At 38.5% G+C, this 20380-nt stretch overlaps 2 protein-coding genes across 4 annotated transcripts in view; one reads left to right on the forward strand and one right to left on the reverse strand.

Annotated features, from left to right (window-relative positions):
• Positions 1–20380, forward strand: part of Rab39 (RAS oncogene family member Rab39) — a 552594-nt gene that overhangs the window by 318870 nt on the left and 213344 nt on the right. The window lies entirely within an intron of this gene.
• The window catches only part of LOC128696337 (RNA cytidine acetyltransferase), a gene marked incomplete at its 5' end in the record, with an annotated part of 179451 nt that overhangs the window by 5503 nt on the left and 153568 nt on the right, over positions 1–20380 (reverse strand). The window contains 3 exon segments of the mRNA XM_070090239.1: positions 3340–3491; positions 3685–3924; positions 13411–13583. Of these exon segments, the coding sequence (XP_069946340.1) occupies positions 3340–3491; positions 3685–3924; positions 13411–13583 (565 nt within the window).

Raw genomic sequence — 20380 nt, forward strand, 5'->3', positions numbered from 1 at the left:
CACATCACAAGGTTACACCTCCCTGATCTTGCCTGTCACATCACAAGGTTACACCTCCCTGATCTTGCCTGTCACATCAAATTAATCTCTGCCTCTCTGTAACCTAACTATTTTTCTTAAGTAATTCCCCTTTCCTCTCATCTGATGTAACTCTCACCCCTTACTCCCCCCCCCTCTACCATTATGTGATGCTGCTGCTTCACTTAACACCACTAAGTTGCTTCACTTAACACCACTATGTTGCTTCACTTAACACCACTATGTTGCTTCACTTAACCCTTTGAGGGTCCGTGCCGTAGATCTACGGCTTTACGTTGAGGGTCCAAACCATAGATCTACGTCATGAGCTCAGCTGACTCTGATAAGCTGTGAGTGGTAACTTTTGGCCTAGATATGAGAGAATACATCTATGTGGTATGTGTGCACCACATAAAACAAATCCTGCTGCACATAGTGCATAATGAGAGAAAAAACTGAGACCGTAATTTTCGATTAAAACAGCGACTTTGCAGTGTTTTTTCGTATGTTTTTATAGTTGCATTTGTGATTTCTTGGTCTCATTTGATAGAATGTAAGATATATTACAGAAATAGAGATGATTTTTATTGGTTTTAGTACTGGAAATGGCTTGAAACTGAGCTCAAATTAGTGGAAATGTTAAATTTTTGCCGATGTTCAAGAGTAAACAAATGATCTCACACATCTAATACACACCTGCTGGTGGGTCTAATATATGTTCACAAATGTGGTGATATTCTTTATACAATTATTACAATATTGCATAACAGTAAATCTTCTATTTTTTGGTTCGAATAAAAATTCATTATGTGAATAAAAAATCAAAATGGAATTCATTAGTAAAACCCGAAAACATAACTGACGAACAGAGGAAATGTTAGTTTTGTGCCAGGAATGCCTGCATTGTTTATTCTGGACCCTATTTTGAAATTGGAGTATTTTGAACTTTGCATTAAATTAGCCAAATTACCAATTTACGATCACTTTATCTTGTAGTTGAAACAGTTGACTTGGTGAATTCTCTTGCTCAATCGATAGAATAGAAGTAATACTAGTGAAATAGCTAAGAATTTGGTTGACTGGAACAATGTAATTGGCCTAAAATGGGAGTCAAAGTCGGCAAAATCACAGATGCATAAATATCGCTGACACATCAAAATTCGCGAGAGCATAATTTTGTCAGTTTTCCATTAAATTTCGTACTTTTTGTTTTATTACCTTCAGAAAAAGATTCTCTACCATCTCATAAGAAAAAATAACAAAATTATTTTTTGAAAATTCTTGGACACTGGTTGCACACTTTGAAATTTGGCTTCTGGACCCTGACAGGGTTAACACCACTATGTTGCTTCACTTAACACCACTATGTTGCTTCACTCAAGAGCACTATGTTGCTTCACCTAACACCACTATGTTGCTTCACCTAACACCACTATGTTGCTTCACTCAATAGCACTATGTTGCTTCACTTAACACCACTATGTTACTTCACTTAACACCACTATATTGCTTCACTCAACACCACTATGTTGCCTCACTTAACACCACTATGTTGCTTCACTCAACACCACTATGAATACACGTATTTTTTTTTAAATTCATAAGTGTAAAAATTAATGAACTAGCTAGTGAGTGTTAATATCCTGGTTCACACACAAAGTTATAGCAAGGACCTAAATGGAAAAATGCGATTGGGTTAACATATATTTGCCAAGCAAATCTTTTTCCCGATCCCTATCCAGGTTGTAAAGTGCGGGGTCGTCCGTTAAAGCCTGTAAAATTTACCTGACATCTTATGTGTTTATGAGAAAGAAAACAAAGATCAGTAATTTAACAACTTTCATTTTCCCACAGGCATGAGGGGCTAGTAGTACCTTCCTGGATGATTGCCATCAGTTTACTGAATGCATATTTTATTAAAGAAGAAAAGAGGCATAATACTGTGACTGGAACAATATGTAAATAACTTGCACATAAGACACTAAAATTCATGATGATTGATGTTTTGGTGTGACTTGTAGCATTAACCCGTTGAGGGTCCATACCGTAGTTCTATGGCTTTGAAGCCAAGGTCTGTGCCGTAGTACTACGTCATGAGCTCAACTCACTCAGATAAGCTGTAAGCAGTAAGTTTAGGCCTAGATATGAGAGACTGGATCTATGTGTTAAGTGTGCACCATATAAAACAAATCCTTCTGCATGTAGTGCATAATGAAAAAAAAACTGTGACCATGTTTTTGAATTAAAACCGTGCTTTTGCTGTGTATTTTTGTATGGTTTTTATGGTTGCATTCGCGGTTTCTTAGTCTCATTTGATAGAATGGAAGATATATTACAGAAATAGTTATGATTTTGATTGGTTTTAATTCTGAAAATAGCTTGTGTAGTGGAAATGTTCGATTTTTGCCGATGTTCAAGAGTGAACAAATCACATCATGCATCCAATACACATCAGCTGGTGGGTCTAATGTGCATTCACAAATGTGCTGATATTATTTATTCAATTATTACAATATTGTGTAACAGTAAATCTTCTATTTTTTGGTGTGAAAAAAAATTCTTTATGTGAATAAAAAATCAAAATGGAATTCCTTGTAAAGCCTGGAAGCATAACTAATAAACAGGCCTGGAATGCCTGCATTGTTTATTCTGGACCCTATTTTGAAATTTTGAACTTTGTGTGAAATTGGTGAAATTACCAATCTCCGATCACTTTACTGGGTAGTTGAAATAGTTGACTGCATGATTTCTCGTGCTCAATAGATAAAATGGAACACTTACTAGTGAAATAGCTAAGAATTTAGTCCAATAGAACAATGTAATTGGTTGAAAATAGGACTCAGTGGGGAAAATCACTGATGCATAAACATCGCTGACACAGCAAATTTCGTGAGAGCGTAATTTTGTCAATTTTTAATAAAATTTCATACTTTTTGTTTTATTACCTTCAGAAAGAGAGTCTCTACCACTTCATAAGAAAAAAATAATAATTTTTTTTTTCGAAAACTCTTGGACCCTGTGGGGAATTTTTAGATTGGGGGTCTGGACCCTCAAAGGGTTAAGTAGTCACACAGAATGAAGGGAAGAGAGCCAGAATATACATGAGGGAAAGGCAGTGGATGGGAGTGGTAGAATGGGAAGAGGGAGTAGTAATATTACTACTCCCTCCCATTCTACCACTCACACCCCCAACCCCCTCTCTTATATATACTGGCTCCCTTCCGTTTGCTCTTCTGACTAGTTAATGGTCCAAGTCAGACTGAAACACTGTCATAGGTTTCAGTATCCTTTATGTAGGTTATCTGTGCATTTGTTTATTACCTCTTCACACTAATAATGTTGCCTGGTCCTTCCTGGAGAGCTGTCTTCCATGCTGTTTCATTACCCTGAATGGCAAACTTCTGGATGTTGCCCAACAAATTTGAATTAACTGGCACATGTTTACGTTGCTCCTCAGCCATCTCATCATAATCCTACAAGGAATAAAAAAATTCTTTAAAACAATAATGGGACATATTAACTGATGCAGTATGCTCATAAGATAAAAAGAACTTGGCTTTCTTTTATTAAATTTTTAGTTCAATTAGTATAAAGCTCCAAATTAATAATCGATTCAAAGAAATGTAATTTTACATTCAAAACTTTAAAACTCGTCTTAAAGAAAACCTTTGCAGCGTCTTCAAGATCCTGCTGAAGTGAAACAGACACAGGTGTAAACTCGGCAAGAGTAGCCATTGACTTGGGAAGGTGGCGCGCAAGAGCCGTCTCCTGAATGGTTGACAAGGCCTTCAGAAGACGCCGAATAGCACGATTGAACACTCCAAGGGCAGATTCAATTGGCAGGTCTAATGGTTTGATGACTTCATCAAAACTTTTCAGCTGAAGTCCCAAACCGACCAAGAGGCTCTAATGATTGAAAGAGAATTAAATAATATTTTGCTTGAAATAAAAAGAGCACAAATTTCCAAATATTGTATATCAATTAAACATAAAAAATAATAATTAGTCATACAGTGGATTCTCGGGTAACAATGTTATCAGATAACGAAAAAATCGGATAGTCACATGTTTTTATGTCAAAATATTGGCTCGGTTACCGAGAAAGAACTTGGTTAAGGACAATCATCCCGAACATATCAGCGTGGCATGAGTGGCCCGAAAATTCCATATACAGCCAGTGTGCCATTGTTTACAAGCCAGTGAGGACAATTCCATGCGTACATGCGATACTTTTGTATTATTTCATCGCTTTTAGTGCTTGTAACTGCTAAATAAGCCACCATGGGCCCAAACAAAGCTTCTAGTGCCAACCCTGTGGCAAAGAAACACTACAGAATTCAAGAAAAGGTTTGTAGAAAGATACAAAAGAGGTAGTGGTAGAGGGTGGTAGTATGGGGCAACAGGTCTGCTGCAGTGTTCCTGCTTTCTTATGTACACCAGCGAGGGTACTTCCCACACACCAGCCAGGGAACTTCCCCACATACCAGCCAGGGTACTTCCCCACAAATCAGCCAGGGAACTTCCCTACATACCAGCCAGGGTACTTCCCACACACCAGCCAGGGAACTTCCCCACATACCAGCCAAGGTACTTCTCCACATACCAGCCAGGGTACTTCCCCACACACACGATTTGATTTGATTGGGACTTGCGCATGAGTGAACAGAATTATCAATGCTTATTGCTTGGGAAGCATTGAAAATTGGGTTGGGCAAATACGATTCTGTTAGTGGGATGGTTTGTGAAGGACCTGCCTAGTATGGGTCAACAGGCCTGCTGCAGTGTTCCTGCTTTCTTATATGCAAACATTCATGGATGGACATCACTCTGACACAGCTGATGCAGGCCATGCTGGCAACATCTACAATGACAATGTTGAGTCTCATTTTAGGGAAATCTTAAAGAGACACCAGAAACAGAGCTCTTTGGATATATTTTTGGTGCAACAGGGGTCCAGTGACTCTCAAGCTGGTCCTAGTGGCATTACAAAACAAAGAAGGGAGGTAACCCCAGAAAAGGACTTGTTACCTGAAGTCTTTATGGAAGGGAATTCCCCTTCCAAACAATTGTAAACTCCTCTATCCTCTGTCCTCCTCTCATCTTATCACTCATCAATACATCTTTAATAAGATTATAAAGTCACTTAAAAATAACTCAGGGAATCTGTCTCATGTCCCACCATTACTGTACAAGCGAGCGGCCCATGTCCTTTCGCATGCTATTTCATTACTTTTTAACAAGTCACTAGAGACTAGCACCTTCCCGAAACTACTCAAGATGGCAAGGGTTACACCAATACATAAAGGTGGTGACCCTACAGACTTAAACAACTACAGTGGACCCCCGGTTAACGATTTTAATCCGTGCAAGAGGGGTAATTGTTATGCGAAATAATCGCTATGTGAATGAATTTTCCCCATAAGAAATAATGGAAATCAAATTAATCCGTGCAAGACACCCAAAAGTATGAAAAAAAAAATTTTACCACATGAAATATACATTTTCCCACACACAAAGAGAAGGATACATGCACAATAGTAGAGTAGTACATGCACAGTATATATTGTGCATGTACTAGTCTACTAAATGAAGAATAAATGACACTTACCTTTATTGAAGATGCAGCAATGACTGATGAGACACTGTGTCCTGGGAGTGCCTTTTCCTCCTGAGTACTGTAGGTCCTGTTTGGCATTTTCTTCCAGAACAGGCCTTATCACACTGTGTATGCCACTACGATTCTTAAATCTCTCAAACCAACCTTTGCTGGCTTTAAATTCACCAATATGAGCACTAGTTCCAGGCATTTTTCCCTGTTCACCTGGGTGTTAGTCGACTTGTGTGGGTTGCATCCTGGGAGACAAGATTAAGGACCCCAATGGAAATAAGTTAGACAGTCTTCGATGACACTGACTTTTTTGGGTTATCCTGGGTGGCAAATCCTCTGGGGTTAATTGTTTCTTGGTATTCTCAATAAGCCACACCAACAACGGTGCTACAGCAGCAGCAGCAGCTGACAGTGCAGCAGCAGCAGCAGCTGACAGTGCAGCAGCAGCAGCAGCAGCTGACAGTGCAGCAGCAGCAGCAGCAGCTGTACCACCAATAGTAGCGATGGTTGATTGGGGTTTATTATACAACCTGGCCAGCTCGGAGACATGCACTCCACTTTCATACTTATCAATGATCTTTTTCTTCATCTCTATTGTAATTCTCACCCTTATTGCTGTAGGGTTGGCACTAGAAGCTTTCTTGGGGCCCATGGTCACTTATTTCCCAGAAAAAGCACCGAAAACACTGTAATAATACGAAATATTCCGATTGTATGCTTGGATGTTACCGCGGAGGCTGGCTGGTAAACAATGCCACCGGCGGAACATGTGAGCGTGGCTCAGGCCGCACATTGGACGCGTCTCGGACGAAAATCGGTAAGCGGGTTTTTAAGCGGTATGTGAGGCAAAATTTTTGCAATTAAAGTAAGCGGTATGCGAAATAATCGCTATGTGATGCCATCGTTATGCGGGGGTCCACTGTATAGGCCAATATCTAACTTACCATTGCTATCCAAAATCTTTGAGAAACTCGTGCACAGGAGACTGTATTCATTTATAACAGCTCAAAACATACTCAACCCCTGCCAATTTGGATTCAGGAAAAATAAAAGCACTAATGATGCAATCATAAAAATGCTAGATCTGCTTTACACAGCATTGGAAAATAAGGAATATCCACTAGGAATTTTTATTGACCTAAGAAAAGCTTTTGACACAATAGACCACGACATCCTACTCCACAAACTTGATCATTACGGTATAAGAGGCCATGCGCTTGCTTATTTCAAATCTTACATTACTAATAGGTATCAGTACATCACCATTAAAGACACAGCATCAGCAACACGGCCACTTGATACTGGAGTTCCGCAGGGAAGTGTCCTTGGTCCCCTGCTCTTCCTCATATACATCAATGACCTTCCAAACGTATCCCAACACTTGAAACCCATTCTCTTTGCTGATGACATGACTTATGTCATCTCTCACCCTAATCTTGCCGCCCTCAACACCATTGTGAATGAGGAGCTGATTAAAATATCGATTTGGATGACAGCCAATAAACTTACGCTTAACACTGACAAAACCTACTATATTATGTTTGGTAGCAGAGCAGGAGATGCACAAATTAACATTAAGATTGACAACACTCTAATTACCAGAAATAATGGGGGCAAATTCCTAGGCTTATACCTTGACAACAACCTGAATTTTAGCACCCATATCCAGCATATAACCAAAAAAGTATCCAAAACGGTTGGGATCCTCTCCAAGATACGATACTACGTGCCGCAAAATGCCCTTCTCACACTATACCACTCACTTATTTATCCATACCTCACCTATGCTATTTGTGCTTGGGGATCAACTGCAGCAACACACCTAAAGCCAATAATAACCCAACAAAAAGCTGCAGTAAGAATAATCACTAAATCCCATCCCTGGCAACACACCCCCCCACTCTTCATAGACCTAAACTTACTCCGTGTTCAGTACATCCACACTTACTACTGTGCAATCTACATCTACAGGGCCTTAAACTCTAATATCAACCTTAACCTAAAACGCTTTCTTGATAGTTGTGACAGAACCCACAGGCATAACACCAGACACAAACATCTCTACGACATTCCCCGTGTCCGACTAAACCTTTACAAAAATTCAATGTATGTCAAAGGCCCTAAAATCTGGAATACCCTACCTGAGAACTCTAGAACTGCAGACACATTCATCACCTTCAAAACTACCATTAGAAAACATCTTATCTCCCTGATACACCCCGTCAACTAACTACACGAATACCACCTGGTGGTTCACACTTACACTCACTCATTTGACCATAAACAGAAATATTAACCTCAATCTTAAAATAATGAATCCTGTGATACTCCAATACTGAAACTATGTACTGTGCCAAAACAAAAGCATTCACATTGCTAAACTCACAAACTAGTATTTAGTCACTTAGCCATAATACCAACTTACCTCATAATTTGTAATATTTTACAATTAAGAATAAAACTAAGTCTGCCCGAAATGCCTAGCCATGCTAAGCGTTCTAGTGGTACACTCTGTAATCACAATTTTACTACATGTAAACCACACAATAACCAAATTTCTGTAAACTCAGCATTGTAATCCTTATAGAGAATAAACTTTGAATTTGAAAGGGTAAGTGTCATTTCAGTATTGTTTATTTTGCATGTCTCATTGTTTTCTGTGTAGGGAAATGTATATTTCATGTAAAAAAAAATTATTTTGTTTAATACTTTTGGGTGTCTGGAACGGATTAATTGGATTTCCATTATTTATTATGGGGAAAATTAATTCGGATAACAAAAAAATCAGTTAAAGACAAGCTCTTTGGAATGGATTAATGTCGTTACCTGAGGGTCCACTGTACTTAATCAACGAAAATTTGCAATTAAGAGCTAAAAATAAATAAATAAATAATGTGGTGCACTGATATAAAAATTGCTTCAGAGGTCAGAACATACAGGAGGAGATTCAAATATGTAGCAAACCGGCCGTATCCCATCAAGGCAGGGTGGCCCAAAAAGAAAAATGAAAGTTTCTCTTTTCAAATTTAGTAATTTATACGGGAGAAGGGGTTACTAGCCCCTTGCTCCTGGCATTTTAGTCGCCTCTTACAACACCCATGTCTTACGGAGGAAGAATTCTGTTCCACTTCCCCATGGAGATAAGAGGAAATAAACAAGAACAAGAACTAGAAAGAAAATAGAAGAAAACCCAGAGGTGTGTATATATATATATATGCTTGTACATGTATGTGCAGTGTGACCTAAGTGTAAGTAGAAGTAGCAAGACGTACCTGAAATCTTGCATGTTTATGATATGAGACAGAAAAAAGGACACCAGCAATCCTACCATCATGTAAAACAATTACAGGCTTTCGTTTTACACTCACTTGGCAGGAAGGTAGTACCTCCCTGGGCTACCGTCCTGCCAAGTGAGTGTAAAACGAAAGCCTGTAATTGTTTTCCATGATGGTAGGATTGCTGGTGTCCTTTTTTCCGTCTAATGAACATGTAAGATTGCAGGTATGTCTTGCTACTTCTACTTACACTTAGGTCACACTACACATACATGTACAAGCACATATATACACACCCCTCTGGGTTTTCTTCTATTTTCTTTCTAGTTCTTATTCTTGCGCTAGAATTTTGGCGTAGATCTACGGTTTGGACACTCACCGAAAAGCCGTAGATCTACGGGACGGACCCTGAAAGGGTTAAAATCAGTAAGAGTGTCTTATGTCTCCAGACGTCATATTAGTAATAATAATAATAATCATCGAGTCTCATTTAAATGTCATATATTACGTTAAATACACATTTTCATTAATCCATCTATGATATTTTTTCAAAATTATATAATAAACACGATACATAACATAAAAGGATGATAAATACACCCCACAATAGAATAAATAAACATAAATATGAGATGTGGTAGCAGACGACTTGCACAAGTGACGCCATATTAGAAATGATAATAATAATAATAATAATAATCACCGAGTCTCATTAAATGTTGTATATTACGTTAATATACATATTTTCATTAATCCATCCATGATATTTTTTTCAAAATTATATAATAAACACGATACATAACATAAAAAGATGATAAATACACCCTACAATAGAATAAATAAACATAAATATGAGATGTGGTAGCCAGATAACTTGTACAAGTGATGCCAAGAATAACATTTTCTCTAATCTAACATAAGAGAAAATGTGTTACTGGGGGTAACTGTAGAAAATTATTCCTTTCGTATGTATGTAAGTAAGTTTAATCAGGTATACACAAATACAGTTACATAGATTATCATACATAACAACATATGTGTAGAGAACCTGGGATAACCCAAAAAAGACAGAGTGACTTATTTCCATTGCCTTCACTCAGAGCATCATTTCTTCTCAAAATGATGTTACATGAGAATGGGAGTGTTCTTCTTTATTTATTCTACCGTATCAATGTAGAGACAACCTGTACACAATGTAACTTGTACACAAACCAGACGTGTACACTTCGTTTACAAAACTTACCTTCGCCTGGTTTGTTTACATAACTCTGCGCCTGTCCTCTCTCATGCACTCATTCTTTCTCTTTCTCATTTATTCGTTTTATCTCATTTACTTACTCCTGACCCTACATTAAGACTACAAATATTTTAAGGTAAGAAATGAGTGAACTGTATATACATTTTATCGCTCTGGGATGCTTAAATGTAATAAAATATTATGTGTAGGTGGGTTGGCCTGGTATGGTAGCCCGGCTGACTACCATACATACCACACTTGATTTTTTACAATAAATGCTACTCATCTCACCCTATATTTTAAGGTAAGTAATGAGTGAACTGTATATACATTTTATCGCTCCTTCCTATGGTGTAGAAATATACCTAGTTGGATGAATCTTATTGTGGCTAGCTGGTCTAGTGGCTAACGCGACGGGCTGGAGTTTTGAGACTCTATGACCGCGGGTTCAATCCCGGCCGGGGGTATGGTTTGTTTGCAATCGTGTCATTACGATTTCTTGAGTCACCCTGCCTTGGTGGGAGTCAGCCAGTGTGATAATAAAAAAAATAACAAACATGTCTGTCTGTCTATTTGTCTGTCTGTCAAGCTCCCTGTCTATCTGTCTATCCATCTAGCCCTCTGTCTCAGAGAAAGCCACAAGACTGCATCATCATGTTTACTCATATCTTCTAGCAGAGTATAGCACTTTGTCTGGATTTTTTGGGTTATCCTTGGTAATTTACACTATGTATACAGTGGACCCCCGGTTCGTGATGCTATCGGTATCCAATAAATCCGGTATCCGATGCATTATGTAGCAAAAAATTTGCCTCGATTCCCGTTACAAAACCCGGTATGTGATACGATTCGTACGAGACGTGTCCATGCGTGGCCTGAACTGCCCCGTGTGTGCCAGTGTTTACAAGCCAGCCAGTGTGTGCGCATCTAAGGATACATTCGGTACATTCCATATTATCCATATTACCACTGTTTTTGGTGCTTGTTTCTGCAAAATAAGTCACCATGGGCCCCAAGAAAGCTTCTAGTGCCAACCCTGTGGTAAAAAGGGTGAGAATTACTATGGAAATTAAGAAAGATTTTGAAGGGTTTGGGGCTAACCCTGAGAAGCCTATGCCAGTTGTGGAATCCATTGTGCCTACTTCAAAAATTAAGGAAATGTGTGCACAGTGGGTTGAACTGCAAACCTTTATGGATGAAAATCACCCTAACACAGCAATTGCAAGCCGTGCTGGTGACTCTTACAATGACAATGTTGTGAACCACTTTAGGAAAGTCATAAAGGAACGAGAGGTACAGGCCTCTATGGACAGATATGTTGTGCGACAGAAGTCCAGTGCCTCTCAAGCTGGTCCTAGTAACATTAAAAGAAGAAGGGAAGTAACCCCGGAAAAGGACTTGCTACCTCAAGTCCTAATGGAGGGAGATTCCCCTTCTAAACAATAGGTTCAACACTCTCCCCTCCTCCCATCCCATCAATCATCACCAGATCTTCATTAATGGTAAGAGTCAATTATTCTATTGTTATTATTCTATTGTTATTGTTGTTATTGTAATTATTCTATTGCATTAAACTTAATATTTCATGTGGTAAATTTTTTTTTCCATACTTTTGGGTGTCTTGCACGGATTAATTTGATTTCCATTATTTCTTATGGGGAAAATTGATTCGCTTTCCGATAATTTTGGTTTATGATGAGCTCTCAGGAACGGATTAATATCGCGAACCGGGGGTCCACTGTACTTGTGTTTATGTCTACCTTAGAGACAGAGACAGATAGAAAGAGATAGACAGAGACAGAGATAGAGACAGAGAGACAGACATAGACACAGACAAACAAATGGAGCCAGGCCGCCAGCAGCTGGCCAGCCACGCAGCTGGCCAGCCAGCCAGCCTCCTGAACAAGTATTATGTTCCAGAATTGTTTCTCTTTACTTAGGACAAAGGTTATAAGACATTCTGAAAGGGTGTTGCACAAATGTTGCACATGGGTTATTATCGAGTTTTTTTATATTTCCTCGACCACTTATGGCTACATCCACCTCAAAGCCACTAAACTCAGGGTCAACATCACTTTCCTCTTAAAATGGCAGTGTTAACACTACACGAAATCAGTGAATCCCAGGTGTTTGCCACGCTGTTTGCTCTAGCTGGTGCTCATTTGAACTGGTGCTCCCACAAGGTACTAAGTGGTCCCAGATTTTTTTAATACAGTGCACACTGAGTGTTATGACCCATTCTATGCTGACAAGACATCTCAGGCCAATCGTGTCATATCAGAAGGCAGGAAAAATTAAAACTGTATCAGGGTATACAACAAATTCTAATCACACAATAGAGCAAAAATGTAATGTGAAGGACCTGAGAGTACTAATGTCAGAGGATCTCACCTTCAAAGATCACAACAATGTATCTACCACATCTGCTAGAAAAATGATAGGATGGATAATGAGAACCTTCAAAACTAGGGACGCCAAGCCCTATGATGATACTCTTCAAATCGCTGGTTCCCTCTAGGCTGGAATACTGCTATACAATAACTGCTCCCTTCATTAAGGCAGGCAAAATTACTGACCTGGAGGGTGTACAAAGAGCTTTCACAGCACACATAAGTTCGATAAAGCACCTAAATTACTGAGAACAGTTGAAGTCCCTTGATTTGCATTCCCTGGAATGCAGGTGAGAAAGATACATGATAATACATACTTGGAAAATCCTAGAGGGATTGGTACCAAACTTGCACACGAAAATCACTCCCTACGAAAGCAAAAGACTCGGCAGGAGATGCAACATTCCCCCAATGAAAAGCAGGGGTGCCATGAGTACACTGAGAGATAACACAATAAGTGTCAGGGGCCCAAGACTGCTCAATTGCCTCCCAGCATACATAAGGGGGATTACCAATAGACCCCTGGCTGTCTTCAAGAAGACACTAGACAGGCACCTGAGCAGCCGGGCTGTGGTTCGTATGTCAGTTTGCATGTGGCCAGCAGTAACAGCTTAGTTTATCAGACCCTGATCCACCATGAGGCCTGGTCTGAGACAGGGCCGCGGGGACGTTGACGCCCGATGTCCTCTCCAGTTATACTCCAGGTATCATGTAAAACAATTACACACACACACACACACACACACACATATATATTAAGCAAATTCACTCATTGATGCAAATGTTTTTCATGAACAGTAAAGCTAGATACAAGAATTTCTTTTACACATTTTAAAACCTATGTTTAAAGATTTGATAAAACTAAATATAGGATAACCTTACAGACTGTAGAGGAGATAGGTGTACTGGTGAAATTTTCTTCATGAAGTACAGACTAGCAATACTTGGAAGCAGGTCCATAATAAGGTGACGGTCAGCAAGGTTCTTTGAATACGTTTCAAGACGCTGAAGATCGTGTCCTGATATTATGGTCTTCAACTCTCGCCACTCAATTTCTGTAAAGAGAAAATGCACTTACTAATTTCATTAATATAGGTGCCCATCATGCCTTTGACCAGTTTTAAGGGTTCCATCACTTGAGCTTAATATAGAACTCTCTGGTTAGATACTATGTAGGATTGGGAAGTTTAAACTTTTTCCATGTTATTAGATAGAACACATAATTGTGAGTAAGCTCATGCCATAATCTTTAATATCATGCTTACTGATATGAGGAGGAAGTGTTTGAGCCACATGCCTGACACTGGTACAGACACATAAACCGTTGCCTTCACCAACAGCTTCCCTCCCACATCATACTTTATACATGATATTTATACTATTTTTTCATTTGATACTTTATGTTTGACATATGGTCTCTAGATGCAGTTAGTGTTTGTTTTTTCTTAATGTTTTAAATCCAAAATACTGTCGCAGTTTTTTTTTCTCATGTACCACATGCTGCAGGACCCATTCTCTAATATCTAGACCCAAATTTACACTCACAGCTTACCTGAGTTGAGCTCATGGCACAGTACTATGGCACTGACAGTGACTTAAAACCCATAGCACAATGGCATGGACAATGAAAGGGTTAATTTCTAAGCTGTGAATTCTCTGCATAGTGTAAATATCATGCAGAGAATTCAGAATGCAGATGCCGAGTTACTAAAAGCATAATTCAAAGGGTTTTGGGCATGTGGAGAGGACAGAAAGGGATAAGATGATGATGAGGGTGTACATCTGGAGGTGGAAGAAGGGGGTAGGGGGCAGTTATCTTAGGAATAGGTGGAGGAAGGGGTAAAGGAGGCTTTAAATTTTAGAGGCTTGAGCATCCAGCATGCTTGTGAGCATGTCACAAGTAAATCTAGACAAATGTTTTTAACAGATATGTCACTGGAACATGACCAAGGAAACTTTTATGAAAGGATTCAAGGAAACTAGTTAGCCAGACTTGAATTGTGGCAGTGGATATGGCAGTGTCTGCACTCTGAAAGAGGGATGGGGATGCTGCAATCAAAAGGAAATCAAAGTATCAACACACTTCTGGAAAGACAGTGATTGAAAGGTGGTGAATGTGTTTTTTTTTCTTTGGGTCACCCTGTCTTGGTGGAATATGGATGTTTAATTAAAAAAAAAAATCTAAAGCTGTTCAGATTTATTTATTTTAGTATTTCTCATGCTTTTTATTAGTGACGTACTCGTTTACTGACTACTCAGACTACAACGGGCTCCCTGACAAGTATGCATATCTAAATAACGTAAATTAGAGCTGATTTCCTCTATTCTGTTTATTACAATATACAGTACACTACTGTATAAACATTTAAAAATATACCAGCAATGTTATAAATGGTGCAAAGGTGACATTAAAACAATATCAAAGATGGATGACACAAACCCACTACCATTATAGTATGTTCTTCACTTGATGACAAATTCATTTACTGACGTGGTATTAAGAACAGAACTCAGTCATTAAGTGAGGAGAGGCTGCATGTTGACGTATGGTATGAAAATACTTGTAATGATATGATTTATCAAGCTAGGAAAAAACTCTCCCTTTTGCCTGCACTCTGTTTAACTGAACAGCCATGTAATATCGACTGAAGCTCTGCCCTTCATAATTAGTATAATTAACCCCTTAACTGTCCAAAAGTAGATCTACGTTTTCTTGCTCAGCTCTCCAAATATTCTGAAAATAAAGAGGATTTTTTTACATGATGTAAAAAACAAATTCAGAGTCAGTACTTACAGAGATATAAAGCTGCAAAGTTGGCGCTTGTCACTCACCTGAAGGCAACATGAAGCGCTGCCGCTTGCATATATACCTTTTTTTTATTTTTTTTTTTAATTTACAGTGGACCCTTGGTTATAGGCAACTTTTTTTCCGTCAAAATATAGCCTTGGTCTTCGTGATTTCCCTTGAATTTCGGTGGTTGTACGGTACATGTCCCAGTGGCCCTGCACACACAAAGCCTCCCACAGACGCATTCAAGAGTCAGTCTGGCATAATTTCTCGGCAAGTGATCATCACCCCGCGCGTTCATAGGAAACATTTCGTAATAATCCATTGTTTTTTGTATGTGCAACTGTTAACCCTTTCAGGGTCGACAGGCCCTCTCAGAGACTTGTTCTCAGGGTTGGCCAAATTTAAAAAAAAAAAAAAAAAAAAAAAAAAATATTATTATTTTCTTTTCCCAATCATAATGACACCAAAAGTATGAAATTTGATGGAAAACTTATGGAATTGTGCTCTCGTGAAGTTAGTGGTCTCAACAATGTTTACGCATCGGTGATTTTGCCCACTTTGAGCCCTATTTTCGGCCAATTCCAGTGTACTTGTCGACAAAAATCATAACTATTTCGCTAGAACTCCATTTTTTCTATCGAATGAGAACAAGAAACCACCCATTTACCGATTTCACACAAATTTCAAAAGATGCCAATTTCCGAACAGGGTCCAGAATAAACAAGACAGACATTCCTGGCACTAAAATAACATTTCCTCTGTTCATTAGTCACGTTCCCATGCCCCTCTTACATTCTTTTGCTTTCCACTTTGAATTTTTATTCTCACAAAAAAATAGAAGATTTACTGTTATGCAGACTACTACATTGGTGTAGAAATGGTATAAATATTATCAGCGCATTTGTGAAAGAATATTAGACTCACCAGTATTGGACTCATAGCATGATTTGTTTACTTTTGAACTTTGGTAAAAAATCGAACAGTTCTGCTACTTTGAGCTCAATTTCAAGGTAGTTTTCTTTGTAAAACCAGTCAAAATCATCTCAATTTCTGTAATATGTCTTCCATTCTATAAAATGAGACGAGGAAAACTAGAATACAACAATAAATACCATACGAAAATACAGTGCAAATTCGCTGTTTTAATCCAAAAACACGGTCAAAGTTTTTTTTTTCTCATTACGCACTGTGTGCTGCAGGACTTTTTTTATACCGCTCACACTGACCACATAGACCCATTCTTTCATATGTAGGCCTACCAGCTTTCTCTCACTAGATTGGAGGGCGCTAGAATTTAGGCGTACTAATACGTCAAAAACCCTGGTGCATAAGCCGTACTAGTACGGCCAAAACCCTGAAAGGTTTTTAAATAAGCCACCATAGGCCCATAAAAAGCTTCTAGTGCCAGCCTTTTGGTATAGAAGGCGAGATAAACGACAGAATTAAAGAAAGAAATCATAGAAAAATATGAAAGTGGCATACATGTGGCCGAGCTTGCCAGGATGTACAGGAAGCCCTATTCAACGTTCACTTCCATTGTGGGGAAGAAAAAGGAAATCAAGGAAGCTGATGTTGTGAAAGGGGTAAATGTGCTAACGAAACATATCACAGGCAATCGAAGATGTGGAGAAACTGCTGTTGGTGTGGCTGAACCAAAAACAGTTAGTGGGAGATAGTGTTGTGCAGTCGATAATTTGCAAAAAGGCAAGGCAGTTGCATACTGATCTCATTAAGAAAATGCCTGGAACGAGTGCTGATGTTTGCGAATTTAACCCTTTGACTGTCGCAAGCCCATTTCTGAAACTGTCAATCTACGATGCAAAGTTTTTTGGAAAAAAAAGTTTTTTCTTATGAAATGATAGAGAATTTTTTCCCGATGGTACTGACACCAAAGGTACAAAATTTGGTGGAAAACTTACAGAATTATGCTCCCACAAAGTTAGCGATCTCGGCGATATATACGCATCGGCGATTTCACTGACTTTGAGCCCTATTTTCGGCCAATTCCACTGTTCCGGTCAATCAAATTCATAGCTATTTCTTTAGAACTCCATTTCTTGTGCTCAAATGAGCACAAGACACTGCCCATTTACCTATTTCAACTACCTAATAAAGTGGCCAGAAATTGGCAATTTGGCCAATTTCATGCAAATTAAAAAAGATGCCAATTTCAAAATAGGGTCCATAATAAACAATGTAGACATTCTTGGCACTAAAATAACATATTCTCTGTTCATTAGTCATGTCTCCAGGCCTCCTCTTATATTACTCTTGCTTTATATTTTGATTTTTTATTCACACAAAAAATTAGAAGATTGACTATTATGCAGACTACTGCATTATTGTAAAAATGGTATAAATAATGTCAGTGCACTAGTGAAAGAATATTAGACTCCCCAGTTGACGTGTATTGAACATGTGGTGTGATCTGCTTACTCTTGAACATTGGTAAAAATCAAACATTTCCACTATTTTGAGCATCTGGCAGCTGGGGTGGGTCGGCTGAAGCATATCTCTGAACAATATTTGACGATACTCGCGGCAGCAATGTGCCATGCAGGCAGCATCAGTTTGAGTAACCCTGTCCTATCAGCAACATCATACTGTATTAACTGTACTAACTGGGCAGTAAATTTCAACATGGCCCCTAAGATGAAGTCTGAATCTTGCACTGGAGATTGTGGCAAGAAAGGCTCTTACTCTCGAACTCTCTATTTGTTTTCACTATTGCACATAAACCTGTCTGTATCTGTCTTCGTATATATCTGTGTCTGTCTGTATCTCTGTGTGTCTGTTTATCTATCTTTCTGTCTAGTCTACCTGTGTCTGTCTTTCTGTCTACCTGTGTGTTTGTCTTCCTGTCTACCTGTGTGTCTGTCTTTCTGTCTACCTGTGTGTCTTTCTGTCTACCTGTGTGTCTGTCTTTCTGTCTACCTATGTCTGTCTTTCTGTCTGTTTGTCTATCTCAGAGCTGCTCATTAAGAGTGTAATTGATATTGAAGACGCTACATTAACCCTTTCAGGGTCTGTGCCGTAGATCTATGGCTTTACGTTGAGGGTCCAAACCGTAGATCTAGGCCATGAGCTCAGCTCACTCTGATAAGCTGGGCCTAGATATGAGAGAATACATCTATGTGGTATGTGTGCACCACATAAAACAAATCCTGCAGCACACAGTGTATAATGAGAGAAAAAACTGAGACCATGATTTTCGATTAAAACAGCAACTTTGCAGTGCTTTTTCGAATGTTTTTTATAGTTGTATTTGCAATTTCTTGGTTTCTTTTCATAGAATATTACAGAAATAGAGATGATTTTGATTGGTTTTAGTAATGTAAATGGCTTGAAACTGAGCTCAAAATAGCGGAAATATTAAGGTTTTGTGTGCGAGGGGCTTGGACTTCCAGCAGGCATGCATGAGCGTGTTTGATAGGAGTGAATGGAGACAAATGGTTTTTAATACTTGACGTGCTGTTGGAGTGTGAGCAAAGTAACATTTATGAAGGGGTTCAGGGAAACCGGCAGGCCGGACTTGAGTCCTGGTGATGGGAAGTACAGTGCCTGCACTCTGAAGGAGGGGTGTTAATGTTGCAGTTTAAAAACTGTAGTGTAAAGCACCCTTCTGGCAAGACAGTGATGGAGTGAATGATGGTGAAAGTTTTTCTTTTTCGGGCCACCCTGCCTTGGTGGGAATCGGCCAGTGTGATAATAAAAAAAAAAATTAAATTTTTGCAGATGTTCAAGAGTATACAAATAACCTCACACATCTAATACACGTCAGCTGGTGGGTCTAATATACATTCACAAATGTGGTGATGATATTTATACAATTATTACAATATTGCATAACAGTAAATCTTCTATTTTTTGGCTTGAATAAAAATTCATTATGTGAATAAAAAATCAAAATGGAATTCATTTGTAAAGCTTGAAAACATAACTAATGAACAGAGGAAATGTTAGTTCAGTGCCAGGAATGCCTGCATTGTTTATTTTGGACCCTATTTTGAAATTGGAATATCTTGAACTTTGTGTTAAATTGGCCAAATTGCCAATTTCCGATCACTTTATTTTGTAGTTGAAATAGTTGACTTGGCGATTTCTTGTGCTCAGTCGATAGAATAGAAGTAACACTAGTGAAATAGCTAAGAATTTGGTCAACTGGAATAATGTAATTGGCCTAAAATGGGAGTCAAAGTCGGCAAAATCGCCGATTTGTAAATGTCGCTGACACATCAAAATTCACGAGATCATAATTTTGTCAACTTTCCATCAAATATCATACGTTTTGTTTTATTACCTTCAGAAAAAGATTCTCTACCATTTCATAAGAAAAAATAAAAAAAAATTTTTTTGAAAATTCTTGGACCCTGGTGCACACTTCTAAATTTGGCCTCTGGACCCTGAAAGGGTTAATAACGATAATAACACAATAATAATCACTGAGGCACATTAAATATGTATAAAATGTTAATACAGACATTTTGTTTAATCCATCTATGATTTTTATTTCAAAATTATATAACAAACATGCTACATAACATATAAACATATAAATTAACAAATATGAGATGTTTTTCTGGTCGGCTTGACAGAGTGAACAAAAACCATTCATGTCCAGGCTGGTAACAACAACAACAACTAGTTTGTTTACAAAACTCGCGAACCTTCTACACTCTCATTCTCTCTCTCGTTTATTCATTTAAACTTGTTTACTCACCTCTCACTCTACATTAAGGCTACAGATATTTTAAGGTAAGTAATGAGTGAACATGATTATTATATTATAGTTTAATAATAATAATATTATTAAACTATAATATTCTTTCTTTCAACACACCGGCCGTATCCCACCGAGGCAGGGTGGCCCAAAAGGAAAAACGAGAGTTTCTCCTTTTACAATTAGTAATATATACAGGAGAAGGGGTTACTAGCCCCTTGATCCTGGCATTTTAGTCGCCTCTTACAACACGCATGGCTTACGGAGGAAGAATTCTGTTCCACTTCCCCATGGAGTTAAGAGGAAATAAACAAGAGCAAAAACTAGTAAGAAAATAGAAG

This window comes from Cherax quadricarinatus, chromosome 31 (genome assembly GCF_038502225.1).
Source record: "Cherax quadricarinatus isolate ZL_2023a chromosome 31, ASM3850222v1, whole genome shotgun sequence".
NCBI classification, from domain to species: domain Eukaryota; kingdom Metazoa; phylum Arthropoda; class Malacostraca; order Decapoda; family Parastacidae; genus Cherax; species Cherax quadricarinatus.